This window comes from Verticillium dahliae, genomic scaffold (assembly GCF_000150675.1).
Source record: "Verticillium dahliae VdLs.17 supercont1.9 genomic scaffold, whole genome shotgun sequence".
Taxonomy (NCBI): Eukaryota; Fungi; Ascomycota; class Sordariomycetes; order Glomerellales; family Plectosphaerellaceae; genus Verticillium; species Verticillium dahliae.
In genome coordinates, this window is record NW_009276929.1 from 264,680 (window position 1) to 283,542 (window position 18,863).

Sequence of the window (18,863 nt, forward strand, 5' to 3'; positions counted from 1 at the left end):
TTCCCAGTTCTCCTGGGCGATGCTGACTGCTGCCAGCGACAAGGCGAGAGCAGCGCCGCTGATGAATGGATTGCGAGTCATTGTTGATGGTACAAAGGTAGAGGAGGGAATTCAGGATGATTTCAGGAGTCCAAAAAGGTCCAAAAGAGCGTGAGGTAGAGGTAGAGGGTGCGATGTCGAAGACAAGAAGTGAGCAAGTTGAATTGTCAGGTCGGTGAAATCAGGAGAGCATGTCGACAGGTCAGTTCGCTTGGAAAGAGTTGCCATGGGTGATTCATGTGGCAAAGCCTTGTGATTCAGAGGGCTTTCATGTAAGGTACCTATCTAAGCACGGCAGTTTCCTTGCACTGTCAAAATATGGCTCCTGGGGAAGCGACGCTGGAATTATAACCAACACGAATTGTTGAGGAAAAGGCCAGACTCCAGGCCGAGGAACTCTCGCCTTCCATGAAGCCTTCGCCTCCCAAGGCTTCTGTCTCAAGGTAGGTACGTAGGAGTAGGAACCACCCCTTCGTCGATGGACCAGCCCATCTGGAGCTCTTGCTAGTTGCTACTTCAAGGCGCGCGGTTTTGTCTTTCTGCAGGTGAGTCAAGGTGACCTTGACTGCTACTTCCCTTCGCCTCGACTCAACAGTTTCATGTACACGCATCATGTGGCCTCGGCATCTGCCGCATTTCAAGTGATGTCGCCTCGTTCTTGCCTATACTATGGCGATAGAAAGATCAATCGCTGCAAACGTTGCTGCCCGACATCGGATGATACGCAGGTAAGGTATGTAGAAGCTCGGCTAAGATCACCTACCTAGATATCGTGGCCGAGCGGATGTCACCGCCTCCCCGAAATGTGTCCATGAAGATGGACTGTTTTTCGGAGGCACAACATGGACAAGATCAGCTTGGTGAATTGACAACGCCTTCATTACATTCTTAAAACCCAAAAGGCTCGCACCCGCATTACGCCTTGTTCTCCTGGACGTGAATCACAATTTTCCCTGCTGCGGACCCAACTTTGAGCTTCTCAAACGCCTCATAGACCTGCTCAAACCCAAAAGCCGAGTCCACCACCGTCTTCACTTTACCCTCGCCCATCCACTTCGCCAGCTGCGCGAGGTCCTCGTGCGAGTTCTTCGTCATGAACGTCTCGAACTTGTGGCTCACACCTCCCAAGAACTTGGGCAGGAACAGGCCCGAGGCAAGGTGGGTTGCCATCTGGAAGGAAAAGTGGCCGCCAACAAACTTGTAGTGTCCGCTCGGCAGCAGGATCGCGTCGGAGGCGCTGAAGAGGTCGGGCGGCGAGTCGCCAACATTGTCGACGATGACGGAGAAGACGGGGCCAATCTCCCGCAACTTGGCCGTCACATTTGTCGTCTTGTAGTCAATGATCTCATCGGCGCCGAGCTCCTTACACAAAGCAGCCTTGGATGTCGAACAAGATACAGTGACGTGGCAGCCGATGGCCTTGGCGATCTGGATACCATATGTGCCAGTACCTCCAGAGCCACCGTTGATGAAGACCTTATCGCCGGCCTTTGCGTACGGCGCGATGGTCTGGTAAGCTGTCAGGGCGGCAGTGCCAGCGGCGCCGGCCTGGTCGAGCGATACATTCTTGGGCAACGTGGCAACGCCGTCGTAGGGACTGACGACATATTCCGAGAGCGAGCCGGCCCACTTGAGAGGATCCATGCGACCGAGGACGTTATCGCCCACCTTGATGTCCAGCACGCCCTCGCCGACGGCAACGACCTGACCAGCAAAATCCATGCCGGGGCAGATTGGGTAGGAGAGCTTGGCCTTGGATAATATGCCGAGCTCGGGGAGCTTGTAATCAGCCGGGTTGATGCCGGCCACGATGACCTTGACGAGAATGTGGTCTTTTTCGAGGGTCTCTGATGGACGTGGTACCGTCACCAGTTTCATGTTTGCGATTGGCCCAGGGGCGTCGATCTGATAGACGCGCATCTGAGGAGTGTCTTGGGCAGCCATTTTTCAGCCAGTTGATGTGTTGAGATCGGTGGTGCGAAGAAACCGACCGGAGACTGCTCGGGAGGTAGAATGGCTGTGTAGATATCAAATGAGGTTTCGGGGAACTCCAGAGCTGTCCAACACAGCTTGAGGGCGCGATGATATCACTTTTTGAAATAAGTTTCCACTCGACGGTGGGCCTGGCGAAACTTCCTGGAAGTGTGTGCTTGTTGGCACGAGCTCTCCGATTCCATCACGTCATGGGCCCGGCATGCCGATTCCGGGGCTGCACTAATTAAGCTGCTTTCTGCCATCGAGGAACGGAATCGACCAAGACACAGGCACACCAACATACCAGCAGTACGGCTCCTTCTTCTGTCGAAAGGCGATTCTGGTCAGGCCGTATCTGCCACTGCGCACGGTGATAAGAGTAGCGCAATCGAATGTTTTCAGCATCCTCTGGTGTTCCGAATTGCAAGTAATGGTGCTGTGTCGAGCCCAGACTGAGCGGCAACCTACAAAGACCGCCCTTGAGAAACGGCGCACACGCCTGACTCGAGATCCCTGAGTGGGTGGGTGTAGGCCATTTTCCTCTGCTGCGCTCGTCAAAAATCTTGAGTGTTCAAGGGTTGTACATGGCAGATTGTAGGAGACACAGACTAGTAGATTGAAAGTACATCGTCATGCTTTTGAAAGACGTTGGTATAGGGTTGAGTCCCGATCTGATATGCATGAACGTCAATTCCCCTGTATTGCGGATGCGGGAAGCCGCCAAGTACTGACGCTGGCAGCTTGGCATTTCCACACGATAGGTATGCAATACAACTGAAGCGAGACTTGATAGGAACCAACTCTTCTACCTCAAATTACACAGGTGCATGCCTCATGTTAAGCGACCCGGTATCATGGTATCTTCAAGCTTCATACATATTTTCCAGCTGCTTACATACCACCAAATCTGCTGACCTCCCACGTCCAGCCTCCTGTGACAAGAATTTTGTACTTCTGCGAAAATACCGAATAGGAACATGAAAAAGGCTCATCAAATGGAAGTGCTCATTCTTTTCCCACTTTGGAACAGCTTACGTCAGAGCTGGGGGCTGCAAACCTGGAGGCATTGCCTACACTCGTACATGATTGACAGAGTCGATTTTCGGCTTCTCGAGCTCTTCGCCGATAGCTGCCGAGCCATAGTGGTCCCGCTCGAGTAGTGCCGTAAGACCAATGTCTCGATTGATCTCCGCCATACGCTCAAAGTCCGCTTGGGCGGTACCCTCGGAGCCGAAGACAAGGTCCTAAAGGGAGTCAGCGCTGAAGGCATAAAGTAGCGGCAGGATTTCTCAAAGTATACCATTTCCTCCAGCGAAAGCCGCTTGGTCTCCGGAACGAAGAACCAGACGAATGCTGCGCCAGTATATATGAGAAGACCAAATATTATGTAAGTCCCGTACGTGATGCCCACGAGCATGTCGGGGGTGACCTGGCCGACACTGCAGACGCTGTTGTCAGTATCTAGATGTGCCATTCTACTTTACCTGTAGGTACCTGTCATGTGAAATGACTTACATGAAGTTATTCCTAAAAGTTACCGTTAGCTCCCAACACCGTCAAATGTGGACATTTTGACAACGCGATCATTTACTCACATCCAGTTACTGGAAGCTCCCAGCGACACACCATAGGGACGAGTGCTCAGCGGCCAGATTTCGGCAACAATGATCCAAGCACATGGTCCCCAAGAATCTGGATAGCCATTGTATTAGCAACACGGTCAAGCGCTGGAGTTCCGCCGGAGAGACGCTTACAGCCGAAGTGGATCACGAACAGCCACACCATGCAGACAGCAGCCCAGCCCGCCGCGGGAGCGTTATGGAAATTGTCGATGTTCTTGGCCAGAATTATCGCAATGATGATGTGGCAAGTACCCATACCGATGGCCCCAACGGTCAGGACCGGCTTCCGTCCCACTCGGTCAATCCACAGGACTGCCGGGATCGTAGCTATGAACATGGCAACACCAACGACACCGGTCGCTAGTAAGCTTGTCGTGTTCTCACTCAGGCCGAGCTGCTCAAAAATCTGAGGAGCATAGTAAAGGACCTAGAACCGCACCATCAGTCTCGACTCGACCCGATGAATAAATATCTGGCAAGGCGGGGTAGGCTCACAGCATTGATTCCAGACCACTGTTGGAACAGCATAACGAGGCAAGCGACTATGACCCGTTTGAACATGGCTCTAGATGTGAACAAGCTCTTAATGGAGACAAATTGCAGCTTGAAAATGTTCCACGCCGTTTGTTCTTGCAGGTGAGGAAAGTGCTCGGCGATGCTTCGCTTTTCGAACAAGGACTGTGCCTTGATCTCAAGGAACTCGAGCTGAATGAGTTCGTGATCGTGGGGTAGGTCTCGGAGGTTGGCAAGGACGTCTCGGGCCTCGTCCTCGCGATCGTGGTGGATCAGCCACCTTGGCGAGAAAGGCATCCATATCATTCCAACAAAGAGCACAATGGCCGGTCCGAGCTGAAGGCAGATTGGAACCAGCCAGGCAGCGTCTGATTGAGTCTCCTCTTCTGTCCCTCCAATGTAATTGCACCCACTGTTGCCCCTGTCTTAGTTGACTTCATCGTGTTGCAAGTGTCCTTTTGAGGGTGACCTACTAGTCGATCCAGAAACTGATCATGATTCCAAACGTGATAGCGAGCTGCTGCAAGGCAACAAGGGCTCCGCGGACCTCACTGTCTCGTAACACGGATGATTAAATGACCTGGTCAATTGTGAGAAGCAGGAGGCATGTGCTTACGGAGGTGCACACTCTGAATTGTACAGCGGCACAATCATTGAAAGACTTCCTACGCCCATACCCCTGCATCATATAAGCACTAGAAGACAAGAATCAGTCACTTGGGTACTTGCGTAATGAACCGACCTGCCAGAATTGATTCGTGGCCGCCAGTAATTGAAGTGATCTGGATGATGACTCCGAGCATAAAGACCGCGGTCGCAACCAGAACACCATACTTTCGCGAGAAGACTTCAGCCACAAAACCAGAAAGCAGGGTGCCAAACCAAGCACCGAGTTCCAGGATCGCAGTCAACCAGCCTTTGAGAGTAGGATTATCGATGTAGCCATCCATATCTATGTAGAAAACCAAGAATCAGTTGAAAGTCCAGTCTATTTATGAGACAGTGTGCAACATACGTTTCCCAAAAGATGGCATAGCCAATATTCCCGAGAACATGCCCTGATTATAGCCGTAAAGAACGCCTCCGATGCACGCAAAAGCTGCGATGCGGGCCACCTTGAAGTTCTTGACAAGAGCTCTGGCGCCGCTGGCTCCCATGAGCGCCTGTCGCCGCTCCAACGCTGCATCGTACGCGGCATTGCCGCCGAGAGCACCGCCCATCGTGGAATTTGCGTATGAACCGGAGTCCCTGATGAAATGGCGATGATCCGGGGCTTTTGGCTGTTTAATGAATAAAGACAAGTCACAGGTCAATCTGTTTCTGCGGTCACTTCAGACAGCACGAGCTGGGTGTAAGCTTCTTCTTATAACAGGCGTAAGCTTTATGCCGGCTGTTGATCGGCGCGCCTGTAGACATCAGGAGATGAGCATTACATGCGCCCGGGTGTAAGCCGGGATCGGTCCGTCGTGTCCAGTCAGGACGTGGGGTTTCAGTACGGGCAGCGGAGGAGGTACCGGAACACGTTGTGCGCCCGGCGTGAGCGTTAGTGGAATAATCCATGGAACCCACCCTCAATACCTTTTAGCTTCCCCCTAAAAGTTCTCAATATTTAAACATTACACTTCCTAGAAGGTGAGTGGTGATATTTCAGGTGAGTCATCACTAATTCAGATAGACTTCTTCATTGTTCTAATGATCAGTATTATCCTGATGAGTCCCTAATCAATTATTCAAGTACTTTTCGTTCAGATACAAGGACCGAGTACCTCTGTTGAATGGGCATTGGTAACGTAGGTACCTCGACCCCTAATCCATCCTTGTCTCATCTAGTCCATCTTGGGCCCAATACCACATCATCTGCATACGAAGAGGGGTAAATGCCCACCGTCGGCGTTGGTCCGGCATAAATTGAGTGAACTCCCGCCAATGCCCAACTACCTTGCCTATGTCCGTACGACATCATCCGGCAAAATGAGAGGCTCCGGCATGAGGTCGTGCAGATCAATTCTACGAAAGGCGCCTGATACTCATTCAAGCACGATAGAATTTAGCCGGAGGTGAAAATATGCCGGACCCCGCGAATCCTTCGGGATATGCAGTCATTGCAGTCAAGTGGACCAGCCCTACCTGACACTTTGGGGTGTTGGGGTTGGGGTGGTTTGCACAAACACTTTTGGCAGAGCACATCGGCTTACATGGTACTTGACTACTAATTTCCCTTCTCCGATAAAGCAAGGGACAAAGAAATAGCGGGGATTCGTGCGCTTATGCTGCTGGAGTCCGGGGTTAGAGAGTGTAAGCCTTGGACATGACCATCAGTAGTCGGGGAGTTGGTGGAGAGGATATCATCGGAATATGACGAAGCATACACATTGCCGTCGGAACATCCGAGCAGTAGCTGGCCATATATGGCAGGGATTTCACGAACCCCTTGATGAGTTGCTGGCTGTAGCCACAAACATGATTTTCTTTCGGTTTTGTTGCATCGATTGGCTCTTTGCAATCACAACTACGCGACAGGTGGTCGAGAACCCACCAGGCTCTGTGTAGGATCATCCCGACGACAAACCCCGGTCCAAATTCGGCTGTCCCTAAAGACGAAGGGATGACTTCTCGTTTCCCCAAAGGATGAAATATCGTGAGGCTCTATATGAAATCTCTCCGGGCTCTGGTCAATGGTCATCGATGGAGAGGATGCCATCGCTCAACAGCCTGATGGTAAGCATGGGGGGCTTATCGCCGAAGGATCAGATTAATCTGCTGCGCCGCACTATCCCATTCCAAGTTCTGCCTCGTCGGCGTGCAAAAAGTGACCTCTGTTCGTTACTGTCATCAAAACATCAAAATTTCATCGAGCCACGCACGCATCCACATTCGTACGACGTCACGATCAAGTTAAACCCAGAGCAGAGTTGGTATTCAATCTATCAACTAGCAGCATGGCTAGTCCTGGGCCGGCCTGCACAGGCTCACCCTCCTACAACCTCGTCAACCCATCCAACACGTGGAACGAGTGGCCTGAAAACATATCCGGCTTCGTCTGCAAGAGCCCGCCGATTGGCTACTACAGCTCCACCAACTTCGCGAAGTGCTGTTCCGGCGAGGTCTACAACATTACCGAGCCTGTGGCGCAGGATCATCCCTTCTACCCAATGTCCTGCGCCATAGTCTGTCTCGTCGATCCCGAGTTGGATGCGTCGAACGACAAGTACCCCTACTCCTTCTCAGAACACTTCATGTGTCTCAATGATTTCCCCGAAGGTGAGGACACGTCTGGGTACCGACACGACGGGGAGGTCGTTTGCGCCACAGTCACGGCGGCCGGTGTCCCTGCTCCGACAACCTTTGCTAGCACACCTACCGGGGCGTGGCAAACGAAAAGCTACTCCGATTATGGGTACGGGAGAGACTTTCCGGATTGGAGTTCATCTGTCGAAGAGGATCGATCTTCATCAACATCGTCGAAAACTGAGACAACCACTCAAAGCTTGGACACGACGGCGAGTGCCCGCCTCTCGATTACAGCGAATGAACCGTCAACGACGGAGAGTGACGGTGCTGCGCAGCAGTCTACCGAAGCTCCGTCATCAGGGTCTTTGACACGAGTGTCAAAGGCAAACATGGCCAGCGTCATTGGCTGCATGTTCATATTGTCGCGAATGCTGATGTGATGGGTTAAGGAGCGAAGGGGTGAAACCACCCATAGCTAAACGTGGAGGCAGGGTGACTGCAGACAAGTCGCAACGATATCGCCAACGATCGCTGGAATGGAGCAATGGCTTGTGTAGATAGTGTATTATTCCCAAGGTTGCATGCTATGAACGCTAATAAATGTTGGCAATTTGCGTAAAATCCCGAAGTCCCCAAATCATCGCCATAAAAATCATTAAAGTGTAGGTGAAGGTGATCTAATCCCGCAGGCGGCAAAGATCGATGCGCATCTCAGCCGTCTCTAAAAAGCAAGCGCCTCGGCCATGGTCTGCTTCTTCTCAGTAATCTTGGTCTTCCTGCAGCAGTCGACTGCCGAGCAAAAGTTGGTGTCGGCCTGACTGGCGGCCGCCGACTTGGGCACACGCTGCTGAGCGGGCCAGATTTCCTCGCCAAGAAGCTGCTCCTTCTCAAAGTGTGCGGTCATGACCTCGCGAACAGTCCTCTGGAAGAAGAGTGGTCCCTTTTCCAGCTCGGGGTGAAGCTCGCCGTTGACAAAGATGCCGGCGTTGAGGTTCTTCTGCGAGTTGAGGCAGAGATACTTGTCCTCGGACATGATTCGCTTGTACATGTCGTTGATCACGCCAAAGTCCTCGTCACTCGAATTCTTGTTCCGGAATACTTCATACTTCATGACGGACTTGGTGGGGCCGCTGGGCATGAAGCGCTGGATAAAGAAGAAGTGCGGTCTGAGATCTTGGTTAGCAAGGATTCTAGGCGAATGAAGCGCCGAGCGGATGACAGCTTACGAAACATTCATGGATGCGTTGGGCCAAAAGTAGGTTGCCGCCACACGAAAGCCCTTTGCGATTTGTTCCTCTGTGGGTTGACCGAAGTGTTGGATGTGGGAGGCCTTTGTCTGAACGTAGTAGGAGTTGAGATCTGCAATCGACGGAATGTCGGGGTGTGCTTGAGGGCAGTGGTAGCACTCGTTGTAGTTGTCTGCCAGGATCTTCCAGTTGTATTCGCCTTCCATCTCCCACGTGTGGTCGTACACGTAGTCTTCGAAGTTGTAGTGCTCGAACCTCTGCTGCTCATCGACTCCTTCAAAGTCTTCACCCCACGGAATCTCGGGTGTCTCGCCCGCATCCAGGTTCAGCCAGATGAAGCCGTTCTTGTCGATGTGCACATGGATGGGAAATAAACCGTTCTGGGACTTGTCAAACCCCTCGAGGTCCTGGTACCCCGGCGCCTTGGCGAGGTTTCCGCTCAAACCATAGGACCACCCGTGATACTTGCATGAGAAGATGAAGCTGTTTCCGTGGGTGCTCGTGACCACAGGGAAGGCTCGGTGTCGGCAAACATTGTGGAAAGCGTTGATCTTGCCCTTGCGGTCCTGGACCACGATGAAGGAGTAGCCCGCCACGTCGTACTTGACCCAGTCTCCAGGGTTGGGAAGTCGAGACTTGTGCGTTGTGAGGAGCCACTTTCTGGAGAAGATTGCCCGGCGCTCAAGCTCGTACATGTCCTGGGACGTGTACCATGATGCTGGTAGTGCCCTGACGGGGGCTTTGGGGTCTTGGGCGGGAGCAGCACCGGCGAGGCCTAGGTACCTTTTGAGGAGCGACATGGCAACAGAACAATGTCAGGAATTATAGAGAGTTTCTGTAGTGGTACGATGATGAGTTTGATAGTGATTTGGGATGTGATTACGAGTTGATCATAGAGCTAGTTATGTTTCCTCCCACACTCCGTATCGAAGGTGGCCGTCCTTCTATATGTCCCTGCCTGCTCTCTCATTCCTGAACGCCACGAGCGTCGTATCTCTGACGCCGGCACGAACTCACGTCCCCCGATGTTCTCGGAGTCCCTAAACCGCGATGACTTGTTACGACTCCCCCCTGGCTCACTATCATGGGGTCACTTACACGGGCGATTGGCCGCTCACGTGATCGGGCCTAGAGGTCAGTGTGCCGGCCGGTTTATCGGAGGCTTGTTTCAGCCGCATACCGACCGGGCTGATTTGAAGTGAGATGCAGCTATGCCTCACACCCTCTCGAACCCCTGATATTCCTTGGTTTAGGCCATCGAGAATCGAATGCGTCACCTGGTGCTGATCCCTTTGCCTGGCGTTTGAATTCCTCCGGACGAGCGCGGACCAAGCATCACGATCTGGGCTCCCATCACAACACCGCAAAATCACTACAGCTCCGGGTCTGCATGTTGGTGAGAGCTAGCATGAGCCATGAAGTCGGCCCAAACCTCCCTCGTCCGGCCGGTGCACCCGCGCCAAAGAAATGAAGCTTTCGGTGTAAAACCTAAGCTCTTGGCAAGAGCTTATCCTGCTGCAGGACCCTGAATCGGGGGTAATCCGACTCTGACAGGGCCTGGACCGGTCGTTAGCAGGGGGGGCGGGATTCTCCAAACCTGAACAGGGACGCATCGTGACCACGGACGGTCCCACGCTCAACCCAGAGACTTCCGCCGCGCGCCAAGGCCTCCTACCCCAATGCGGGAAGCGTAATAGAGTTCATGTCCCATGAGGCGGGTGTCACGATGCGTCGGCTTCGCGGATGTTCGACTCCCGTTCGCCGCCTCGAATCTGCTCGGCACCATCATGTTACGTACAACCCGCGCTCCCTCCTGTGCAACGTGGCCGCGTCTGGGACTGCGAGCGGTCACAAGGCCGGGCTGCCCGCGTCCTGTGCGTCGCAAGAGTGACGATGCCTTGGCAGCGGCGAGTCAAGCATCGATGATGAGGAGTGTGCGGAGGGGGAGGAGAGGAGGGGGACTTTGGGGGGTTGAGACGGACCCCGTTGGCATGTCATGGTGCTCCGTATCTCCTTCATCCCAAAATATCCATGTCGGGCAAGGTACCTTGGAGTGCATAGCCACCCGAGATGCTAGTGGATTTAGCAGCCGATCATCACAACGAAATGACAGCATGTCACTCCAGAATCGTCATGGTCTAGATTGTTAATCATCATAGCAAAAATAAAACAAAAAGCCAGATAACGTTTCGAGACGCGAATGAACACTTCAGAGGCCCAAGAGACTGATCCACGTGATCGGACATCGGCCGGCTGCCCACCCGATGTCGGAACCTTGATGCTGTCGAAAAGGCGGGGGATCGAGGGGCCGAGTTTGCCTCTAGATAAGCCACCATGCCGCTCGTGGCATGGCACAGACATATTCACAGGCCTAAATTGGACCGACCTCCTCCCACCCCCCCTCCCTCTGCCGTATCACGGTATCAGCAAGCTCATCGGACATCGCAAGTCACTGACGGCCCTTTTCCATACATCATTTCACGTCATTCGTGTTGCGCTTTCTTGCATTTACTCCAGTTCTTCCTTGCCCCTGCATCTTTTCCCTCCCACCCTTTCCCAAAGATCAGCATGGCCGCGAACACGGCGTCCTATCTCATCGTTGGGGCTGGTGTGTTCGGGGTATCGACGGCCTATCATCTCATCCAGAAATACCCCGACGCAACGGTGACCCTGGTCGACAGGGATGCCTATGATGCGGAGGAGCGTGTGGCGGCGTCCTGGGACTGGAACAAGGTGGTGCGCGCCGACTACGACGACTTCACCTACTGCCAGCTGGCGCTGGAGGCGCAAGACATTTTCAAGACAGATCCGCTGTGGAAGCCCTTTTTCCACCAGACGGGCGTGTACTGGAACTGCCGCAGCGACTATGCGCAGAACGTCATTGAGCACCACCGCAGGCTCGGGCGCAAGGACGACATCATCGCGCTGCCGGTCGCGGAGGCGCGCAAGCTGTACAACGGCATCTTTGAGGACGCCAACTACGACGGCGTCACGGAGGTGCTCGTGAACAGGGCGAGCGGCTGGGCGGCGGCCGGCGATTGTCTGCGGGCGGTGACCCGCAAGGCCATCGAGCTCGGCGTCAAGTACGTTGCTGCCGAGACGGTGGCTCTGCAGCTGAGCCCCGACGGCGTCTGCACGGGCATCGTCACGGCGTCGGGACAGGTGCTCGGCGCTGCTCATGTGATTCTGTGCACGGGGGCCTACACGCCCAAGCTGTTGGAGTTGAGCGCTGCGAGGAGCGGTGTGACGAGTCTCCGCGCCGGTGACCGGATTCTGGCTGCTGGCATTACGACCGGCATGGCGCAGCTCGACGAGCAAGACTATAAGACATATGTGGACATGCCCGTCGGATTTCAGGGGTATACTGCCAAGCATGGTAAGAACTAACGAACCTCGTCAGGAACGGTGTGTTCACGCTGCTGACCGTCATCAAAAAGGCAAGCCATTTGTTGGCAGTCTTCCTCCTACCAAAGACAGGGAGCTCAAGTGGTGGGGACTCAAGATCTTCGCCAACACGCACGAAGTCGTTCCTGGTCGCCACGTGTCGGCACCTCCCGCAGCCAAGGACTATTCCCAGTGGAAAGTCTCGAAGCGACTGAAGGAAGATGTAGCCGATGCGCGGAACCTTTGGTATGGCGAGAAGAGCAAATCCTGGAACATGACAAAGCACAGGATCTGCTGGTAAGACGTCCCCCTTACGGTACCCAACGAGACTTCAGGTCAGCCTGCTAAGCTTTTGGGCAGGGATGCATTCACCACGAGCTCCGATTTCATCATCTCACCCCACGCTGCAGCCAAGGGGCTGTACGTTGCGACCTGCGGTTCGTTCCATGGGTTCAAGTTCTTCCCCGTGCTTGGCAAGTACATTGTGCAGATGCTCGAGGACTCGCTATCCCCTGACTTGAAGGAGAGGTGGGCGTGGGACCGGGAACGGCCTGATTCGTCAGACAACTGCGAGTATCCCAATTCGGAGATGAGTGAGCTTGTCGATCCCGTAGCGAGGTTGTAACCAGTACCTTACTCGCTCTGCATGCATTGCATTTTCCTGGTGGGGAGGGGGTGAGTGTGTTTTCAAATCATGACAGCGATATGACATTTGCATGGGAATGATGCCTTTGTCTTCTATGGGCCAGGTACGTACCTATATGAGATATGAGAAATACAGAACGGGAAAGCATTTGAGAAGAGCATCTTATACGGTTTAGGTTCCATGTGCTTCGTCTTGTTCGTCTCTGAGAAGGAGGGAGTCTGAAGGAGGGAGTCTGAAGGAGGGAGTCTGAAGGAGGGGGGATAAACGGGTGGGCACGTGACGTAACTCAGGCGTAAGTCTATAGATCCCTAGGCAGTAACTGCGTGGCCAATGAGCCCCGCGATATTAGCGAACAGCAGCCTGGGCAGTGACGACTGTGTGTCTTATCGGTAACTGCAGCAGGCACTACAGGCATTACAGGGGAGGCACCGCGGGGCATTGCGGGGTTGTGGCGGGAGCGTTACTGCCTTGGGCCCAGCGTAACCTTTCTGGGCAAGGTCGGGGTCGGTACCTACCCTTTCGTCCTAGTTTTACTTAACAAGGACATGTCCTTCCCCTCCATCTCTCGGCATCCCTCAGCGTTCACCCAGGAACTTCACCTTGGGAGGGATCCTTCGTCATGTCGCCCGAGAGAGGCACCGCGCCTGCTGCTGCTCCTCGAGGTAAACGGCGCTCCTATCATGCCTGTCTCAATTGCCGGTCAGTGGCCTCTGATTTCCACCTTATCGCCGCGGGATGCGGATCTGACAGCCCATCAGGCGCAAGAAGACCCGATGTCCGGGCGAGAAGCCGTCATGCTCGAGTTGCGTTCGCCTGAGCCAGGCCTGCTCTTATCCCCCTAACAAGCCATCGCCTGGTGGACGCTCGGTACTGATCTCACGCGGTCCCAACTGCTTGTTGTGACGTTCGACTGACAGCGGCACAGGATGAGAGGCTGCAGAGCCTCGAAGAGAAGCTGGATCTTCTCCTCAGCGGAGGAGCCCTGTACTGACCACCAACCCAAAAGCCAACGCGTTTGAAGCGGTCTGACCCGGCTCACAGGGCGAAGCATCCGAGGTACCAGGGCCAACAACAAGCAAACGAGGACGGAAGCACTTCGCCGCCCGAGGAGTCCTTCTCCGTCTCGCCGCCGCCGCGAGACGCCGCCAACTTCCCGACGACGAATCCTTTTCCTACCATGTTCGACCCGGACCTGGCCAACCTGCGGCCAGGCAGATCGGACATGGCCAACGGCATCAACCTCTATTTCAAGTTCTGTCACAGGCAGCCCATCTGGTGTTTTGAGCGTGACGAGGTCTCGGATTATGGCTCTCTGCCGGAGGAGCTCGCCTGCAGCATCCTGGCTGTGACGTCGCGCTTCTCTCAGAAATGCGATCATCTCCACCTCTACGGCAACAACGCAAAGACGCTGATCATGCTGCGCATCGCCAATGGGTCCGTTGATTTGACGACCATTGAAAGCCTCTGTCTTTTGTCCTATGCTGCATTTATAGGTATCTATCTCTGCCCTCATCTTCTTCATGGACTTCTCCTCCATGAGCGACCACTGACGATGACCAGATGGGAACGTTCATCTTGGGCAGTTTCACCTGGGCCTTGCATTCCAACTTTGTAGATCTGCCATGCTGGATACGGAGTCGGTATACCTGGTTAGAGACGCCATCACGGAGCGAAAGAAGCGGTTATTTTGGAGCCTTCAGCTTCTTGAACAGTCCTACGGCCGACAAGATGGCCTCTTGAGCGTCCCGACCGATATTTGGCAGCCGGCGTTTCACTCTACAGGCGAGAAGCAAAAAGAACCCAAGTCCAAGGTCCCGCCATTACCAAAAGACGAACTTGGAACCACGAGGCCCAGCGAGCCGGGCATCTGGAACACCAGCGTCCACCTGGGGTGGGTTTGGAGCCAGGTCAGGAAATACGTGTCCGACTGCTCCCACAACATTCTGCAGGAGCCCTGGCGACACGATTCGACCTATGCCAAAGTGCTTTCCGACTTTATGGAGACGGAGAACAGGATCCCGATGTGTCATCGATACGACTCAGTCAAGTTTTATGAGCGCAAGGTTGAGGAGCTCAAGATGAACCGCGACTATTGGGCGCCGTGGCTGAAGGAACAGTTCACGTACCACGTTATCCCCACAGTCCTCAACCATCCCTTTCTCTACATCATTGGAGCGCAGCACAACCCGAACCTGGGCATCCCCAACACCTTTTGGAGACGTTCGTCCGAGCAAGCCTTGCTTCACGCCACGTGGATTGTCCGGATGATCGACATGGTAGTCGATAAACAAGTCGCTCTGGTCGACCCGTTTTTCGGGCATGCCGCCGCCATTGCGGCAACAGTGCATCTTTATTACTGCTGCGCCGCGGCGGCCAGGTTGAAGCACAAGTCGAACACGGACTTTGCCAAGTGCAGGAGATTTCTGAAGAGCTTTATCCCTTGCTCCGCTGCCTGCGGCGCCCTCGTACGTTCATGTGGCTTCCGCATCTTTCTAGGTACTGCAACTGACACGACCTAGGACCGTGATCTTGATAGAATGACACGCATCGCAGCTGGGTCGGAAACAATGGATGTCGAAGACTGGATGCCGTCGAGAATTTATCTCAGCGTGCCGTTGATGTGGAGGATTCTGCAGTTCAACTCGACGACTGACGCCCAAGGCATCTCAACCTCTGGCCTCCTGGCCGATTCACTCACAACCGCCCTGCGGCAGGATGAAGACGACGAGAACTCTACGCTCGAGATCGTGGTGGCAACATCGCCAGAAATATCCATCAACACGGCCGACGGCGGGCAAGACTCTCCGACCTTGTCATTCAAGGCACCGGTCAACCCCGGCCTGCATCCTCCGCAGGTGGCGCCCTATGATCCGCCAACCGTGGAGCAGATTGACAGTCTTACTTTCAACACCACGCCGTGGTTGTACGCGGACTCTTCCCAGCTTTTCAGCATTGGAGACATTGGCTACAACCAATCCGAGCCGGGGAATGCATGGTGGGAGGACGAAAACTTTGACAATATCATGTTCAATCACTTTTAGCGACGGCGTTGGTTCATTTCGATTTGACTTTGAGAGATGGCATTGGGATATAGGGAGACCCAAAATCCCAATTGTGTGTACGATTAATAATTTAATCATCATTGTACGAAAGACTATGGAAATACGACCTCTCGCCTCCAAGCTGATAGATGATACACCAAAAGTCGTCCCGCAAGGTTTGTATAGCGCCGGCAGTTGACAGTCTATGTCCTAACTGAGCTGGTTGTTCCCTTTCGAGATAACAGTGGCGTGTTGGAACACGTCCAATATCGACTTGTTCTCTCATTGAAAATCACACTTCTCAAAGCCCCGTCACTGTAACACTGTGTTATTATACTCATTCCTGAGCAGACTACAACGGGTCGCCAGATATAGTGAGGTGCCATGGTGCCTTTCCGCGTCACATTCATCAACCGTTCCTCTCCACCCGAGTCCCCCATCGTGACCCTCAGTCATGCCCCCTCTCTCGACGCCCAAGGCCATGTCATACCTGCCGACTCATACCATCGTGGCCCCAACATGTGCCGGATGCCGACACCGGCGCGGGCCACGACTGACGCATGCATCAGAACGACGCATCGTGATGCACACACGTCGGCGTCTCGCCGCGCCAGATAGGAACGCCCCACTACGACACACACCTCGTGGGTACCGATCCCAGCTGATCCTGATAAGGGTCTCGACCGCGAACGCGGGGTACATGGCCAGGGTTAGTAGGGGGGGCTTGCTTGCACCACGAGGACACACCCGTTTCCCCTCTGGAGGGGAGGGAGGGGTCAGCGGCCGCGACGCCTCGCGCTCGCCAGACGCCGAGATTGATGCCCAAGTGTAATGTCAGAGCGGCGCTGGCGGCGGCGGCGAGGGGGGCAGGGGGGCGAGGACCACGTCTCCCTTGCAACAGAGAGTGAGGCGTAGCGTTGACCGAATCTGGTATAACTGAAGCGGAGCGTGGTGATAGAGAAGACAAACCGAAAGTGTTGTCGTTTGTTGTGATGGGTAAATCACGCCGGGGGGGGGGGGGGGGGGGGGGACGGGCGAGGCGGCGTGTGAAGCCGATCACGTGACCGGAGTCGAGGCGATACGAAACGACGTGCCTTTCGACGGCCTTTGTGCCCGAGCGAGACGTTTGCCTACTACCCAACCCGTGGCCTGGCAATCAGCGACGCGGGGGGCGGCTCTGCTGTCTAGTGCGGTACGCGGATGAAGTCACTGGGCGGGCGGGTAGTGTTTGATGGCGGGGTTCTCGATGGACTGATGATGCTCGGATTACTATAAGTCAAATCCTCATACGTTGAGGAGGAGGATGAGAATGATTTACCTGCCCCCTTTCTCTAATGAACCAATAGCTTAACCCATCTCTTTCTAAATCGTAGAAACTTGAGCCCCCTTTTGCGATTCTCCCGTTCACGCATTTGACCGCGGCTGACCGGACCATGGCCACCCCGCGCGTCGTCATCATCGGCGCTGGCATCGTCGGCACCAACATTGCCGACGAGCTGGTCGCGCGCGGATGGACCAACATCACCGTCGTCGAGCAGGGCCCGCTGCAGATGCCGGGAGGCTCGACATCGCACGCGCCAGGCCTCGTGTTCCAGACGAATCCGTCCAAGACGCTGACCTCGTTCGCCAGCTACACCGTCGAGAAGCTGCTCTCGATCGGCTGCTTCAACCAGGTCGGCGGCCTCGAAGTGGCCGAGACGCCGGAGAGGCTCGAGGACCTGAAGCGGAAACACGGCTACGCGTCGTCCTGGGGCATCGAGTCGAGCCTCATCAGCGCCGAGGCGTGCTGCAGGCTGTACCCGCTGCTGAGCAAGGACGTCGTCCTCGGCGGCCTGCACATCCCCTCTGATGGGCTGGCTCTGGCCGCCAAGGCTGTGCAGGTTCTCATTGAGCGCACGCGCAAGGCGGGCGTCACGTATCTGGGCATGACGCCGGTGACGGGGTTTGAACGCAGCGACGGCCGCGTCACGGGCGTCATCACAAAGAGCAGCGGCACCATCCCCGCCGACATTGTCATCTCGTGCGCCGGCCTCTGGGGCGTCGAAGTCGGCGCCATGGTCGACCTGCCCATTCCCCTGCAGCCAGTGGCACACCAGTACGCCAAGACGACGGCCGTGCCGGCGCTCAAGGCCAAGAACCCGGCGCCCAACAGCGCGAGCCTGCCCATCCTGCGCCACCAGGACCGCGACTTGTACTACCGCGAGCACGGCGATCACATGGGCATCGGATTCTACGGCCACCGTCCCCTCCCAGTCGTCGCGGCCTCGCTGGGCGAGACCCGAGCCAACGTCTCCGAGCACGACATGCCATCGCGCCTCGACTTCACCCCCGAGGATTTTGATCCCGCCTGGACGCTGAGCCAAACGCTCCTCCCAGCGCTGCGAGAGACAGAGATCGCCCACGGCTTCAACGGCATCATGTCCTTCACGCCCGACGGCGGCCCGCTCATCGGGCGCGCGCCTGCGCTTGAGGGCTTCTTCGTCGCCGAGGCCGTGTGGGTGACGCACTCAGCCGGCGTCGCGCGCGCCGTGGCGCAGCTGCTGACGACGGGCCGCGCCGACGCCGACCTCGCCGACTGCGACCTTGCGCGCTTTGAGCGCGTCCAGCTGACACCGGCCTACGTCCGCGAGACGGGCCAGCAGAATTTCGTCGAGGTCTACGACATTCTGCACCCGCTGCAGCCGCGCGACGCGCCGCGGAACCTCCGCGTGAGCCCGTTCCACGCGCGCCACGAGGACCTCGGCGCCTACTTTCTCGAGGCCGGCGGCTGGGAGCGCCCGCACTGGTTCGAGGCCAATGCGACGTTGCTGCGGGAGCTGCCGGCGGCGTGGCGCCCGCGGGAGCGCGACGCGTGGGCGGCGCGGTACGACTCGCCCATCACCGCCGTCGAGGCCTGGAAGACGCGGACGGCCGCCGCCATGTACGATCTGACGCCGATCCGGCGGCTCGAGATGTCGGGCCTCGGGATCGTCGACCTGCTGCAGAAGCTGACGACGAGCAACGTCGCGAAGGAGGTCGGCAGGCGTCACGTTTTGTACTGCTCCTAGTTTCTAGTGTCGGAGTCGGCGCAGACATATAGTGGCGCCGCGTGCAGTGCGACATCTTCTAGTCCGCAGACAGATGGCGAGTCAGTGACGCGTATCTCATGGAGAGTGCGCGGGCGACA

General features: G+C 55.5%; 7 protein-coding genes across 7 annotated transcripts; 4 read left to right on the top strand and 3 right to left on the bottom strand.

Moving 5' to 3' along the window:
• Positions 1 to 898: 898 nt before the first annotated feature.
• VDAG_05047 (reticulon-4-interacting protein) lies at positions 899 to 2,128 on the bottom strand. The gene has a single exon (XM_009654783.1). The coding sequence runs from the start codon at positions 1,981 to 1,983 to the stop codon at positions 955 to 957; it is 1,029 nt and encodes a 342-aa protein (XP_009653078.1). The 5' UTR covers positions 1,984 to 2,128; the 3' UTR covers positions 899 to 954.
• A 955-nt stretch (positions 2,129 to 3,083) lies between these two features.
• VDAG_05048 (quinate permease) lies at positions 3,084 to 5,368 on the bottom strand (the record flags this gene model as incomplete). Its single annotated transcript, XM_009654784.1, has 11 exons — positions 3,084 to 3,257; positions 3,314 to 3,461; positions 3,529 to 3,540; positions 3,609 to 3,705; positions 3,768 to 4,062; positions 4,131 to 4,403; positions 4,470 to 4,560; positions 4,622 to 4,699; positions 4,765 to 4,827; positions 4,887 to 5,100; positions 5,164 to 5,368. 11 exons carry the CDS (start codon positions 5,366 to 5,368, stop codon positions 3,084 to 3,086), a joined length of 1,650 nt encoding a protein of 549 aa, XP_009653079.1.
• Positions 5,369 to 7,087: 1,719 nt separating this feature from the next.
• On the top strand, positions 7,088 to 7,819 carry VDAG_05049 (uncharacterized protein; the record flags this gene model as incomplete). Its single annotated transcript, XM_009654785.1, has 1 exon — positions 7,088 to 7,819. One exon carries the CDS (start codon positions 7,088 to 7,090, stop codon positions 7,817 to 7,819), a length of 732 nt encoding a protein of 243 aa, XP_009653080.1.
• Positions 7,820 to 7,925: 106 nt separating this feature from the next.
• On the bottom strand, positions 7,926 to 9,650 carry VDAG_05050 (choline monooxygenase). The gene is made up of 2 exons (XM_009654786.1): positions 8,606 to 9,650; positions 7,926 to 8,545 (listed from the first exon to the last, which is right to left on the bottom strand). The coding sequence occupies exons 1-2, from the start codon at positions 9,424 to 9,426 to the stop codon at positions 8,101 to 8,103; spliced, it is 1,266 nt and encodes a 421-aa protein (XP_009653081.1). The 5' UTR covers positions 9,427 to 9,650; the 3' UTR covers positions 7,926 to 8,100.
• Positions 9,651 to 11,194: 1,544 nt separating this feature from the next.
• Positions 11,195 to 12,311, top strand: VDAG_05051 (sarcosine oxidase; the record flags this gene model as incomplete). Its single annotated transcript, XM_009654787.1, has 2 exons — positions 11,195 to 12,002; positions 12,064 to 12,311. The coding sequence occupies 2 exons, from the start codon at positions 11,195 to 11,197 to the stop codon at positions 12,309 to 12,311; spliced, it is 1,056 nt and encodes a 351-aa protein (XP_009653082.1).
• A 1,025-nt stretch (positions 12,312 to 13,336) lies between these two features.
• VDAG_05052 (uncharacterized protein) lies at positions 13,337 to 15,805 on the top strand (the record flags this gene model as incomplete). Its single annotated transcript, XM_009654788.1, has 5 exons — positions 13,337 to 13,355; positions 13,574 to 13,640; positions 13,698 to 14,149; positions 14,217 to 15,121; positions 15,176 to 15,805. 5 exons carry the CDS (start codon positions 13,337 to 13,339, stop codon positions 15,695 to 15,697), a joined length of 1,965 nt encoding a protein of 654 aa, XP_009653083.1. The 3' UTR covers positions 15,698 to 15,805.
• Positions 15,806 to 17,130: 1,325 nt separating this feature from the next.
• VDAG_05053 (sarcosine dehydrogenase) lies at positions 17,131 to 18,744 on the top strand (the record flags this gene model as incomplete). Its single annotated transcript, XM_009654789.1, has 1 exon — positions 17,131 to 18,744. The coding sequence occupies one exon, from the start codon at positions 17,131 to 17,133 to the stop codon at positions 18,742 to 18,744; it is 1,614 nt and encodes a 537-aa protein (XP_009653084.1).
• Between the last annotated feature and the right edge of the window lie 119 nt (positions 18,745 to 18,863).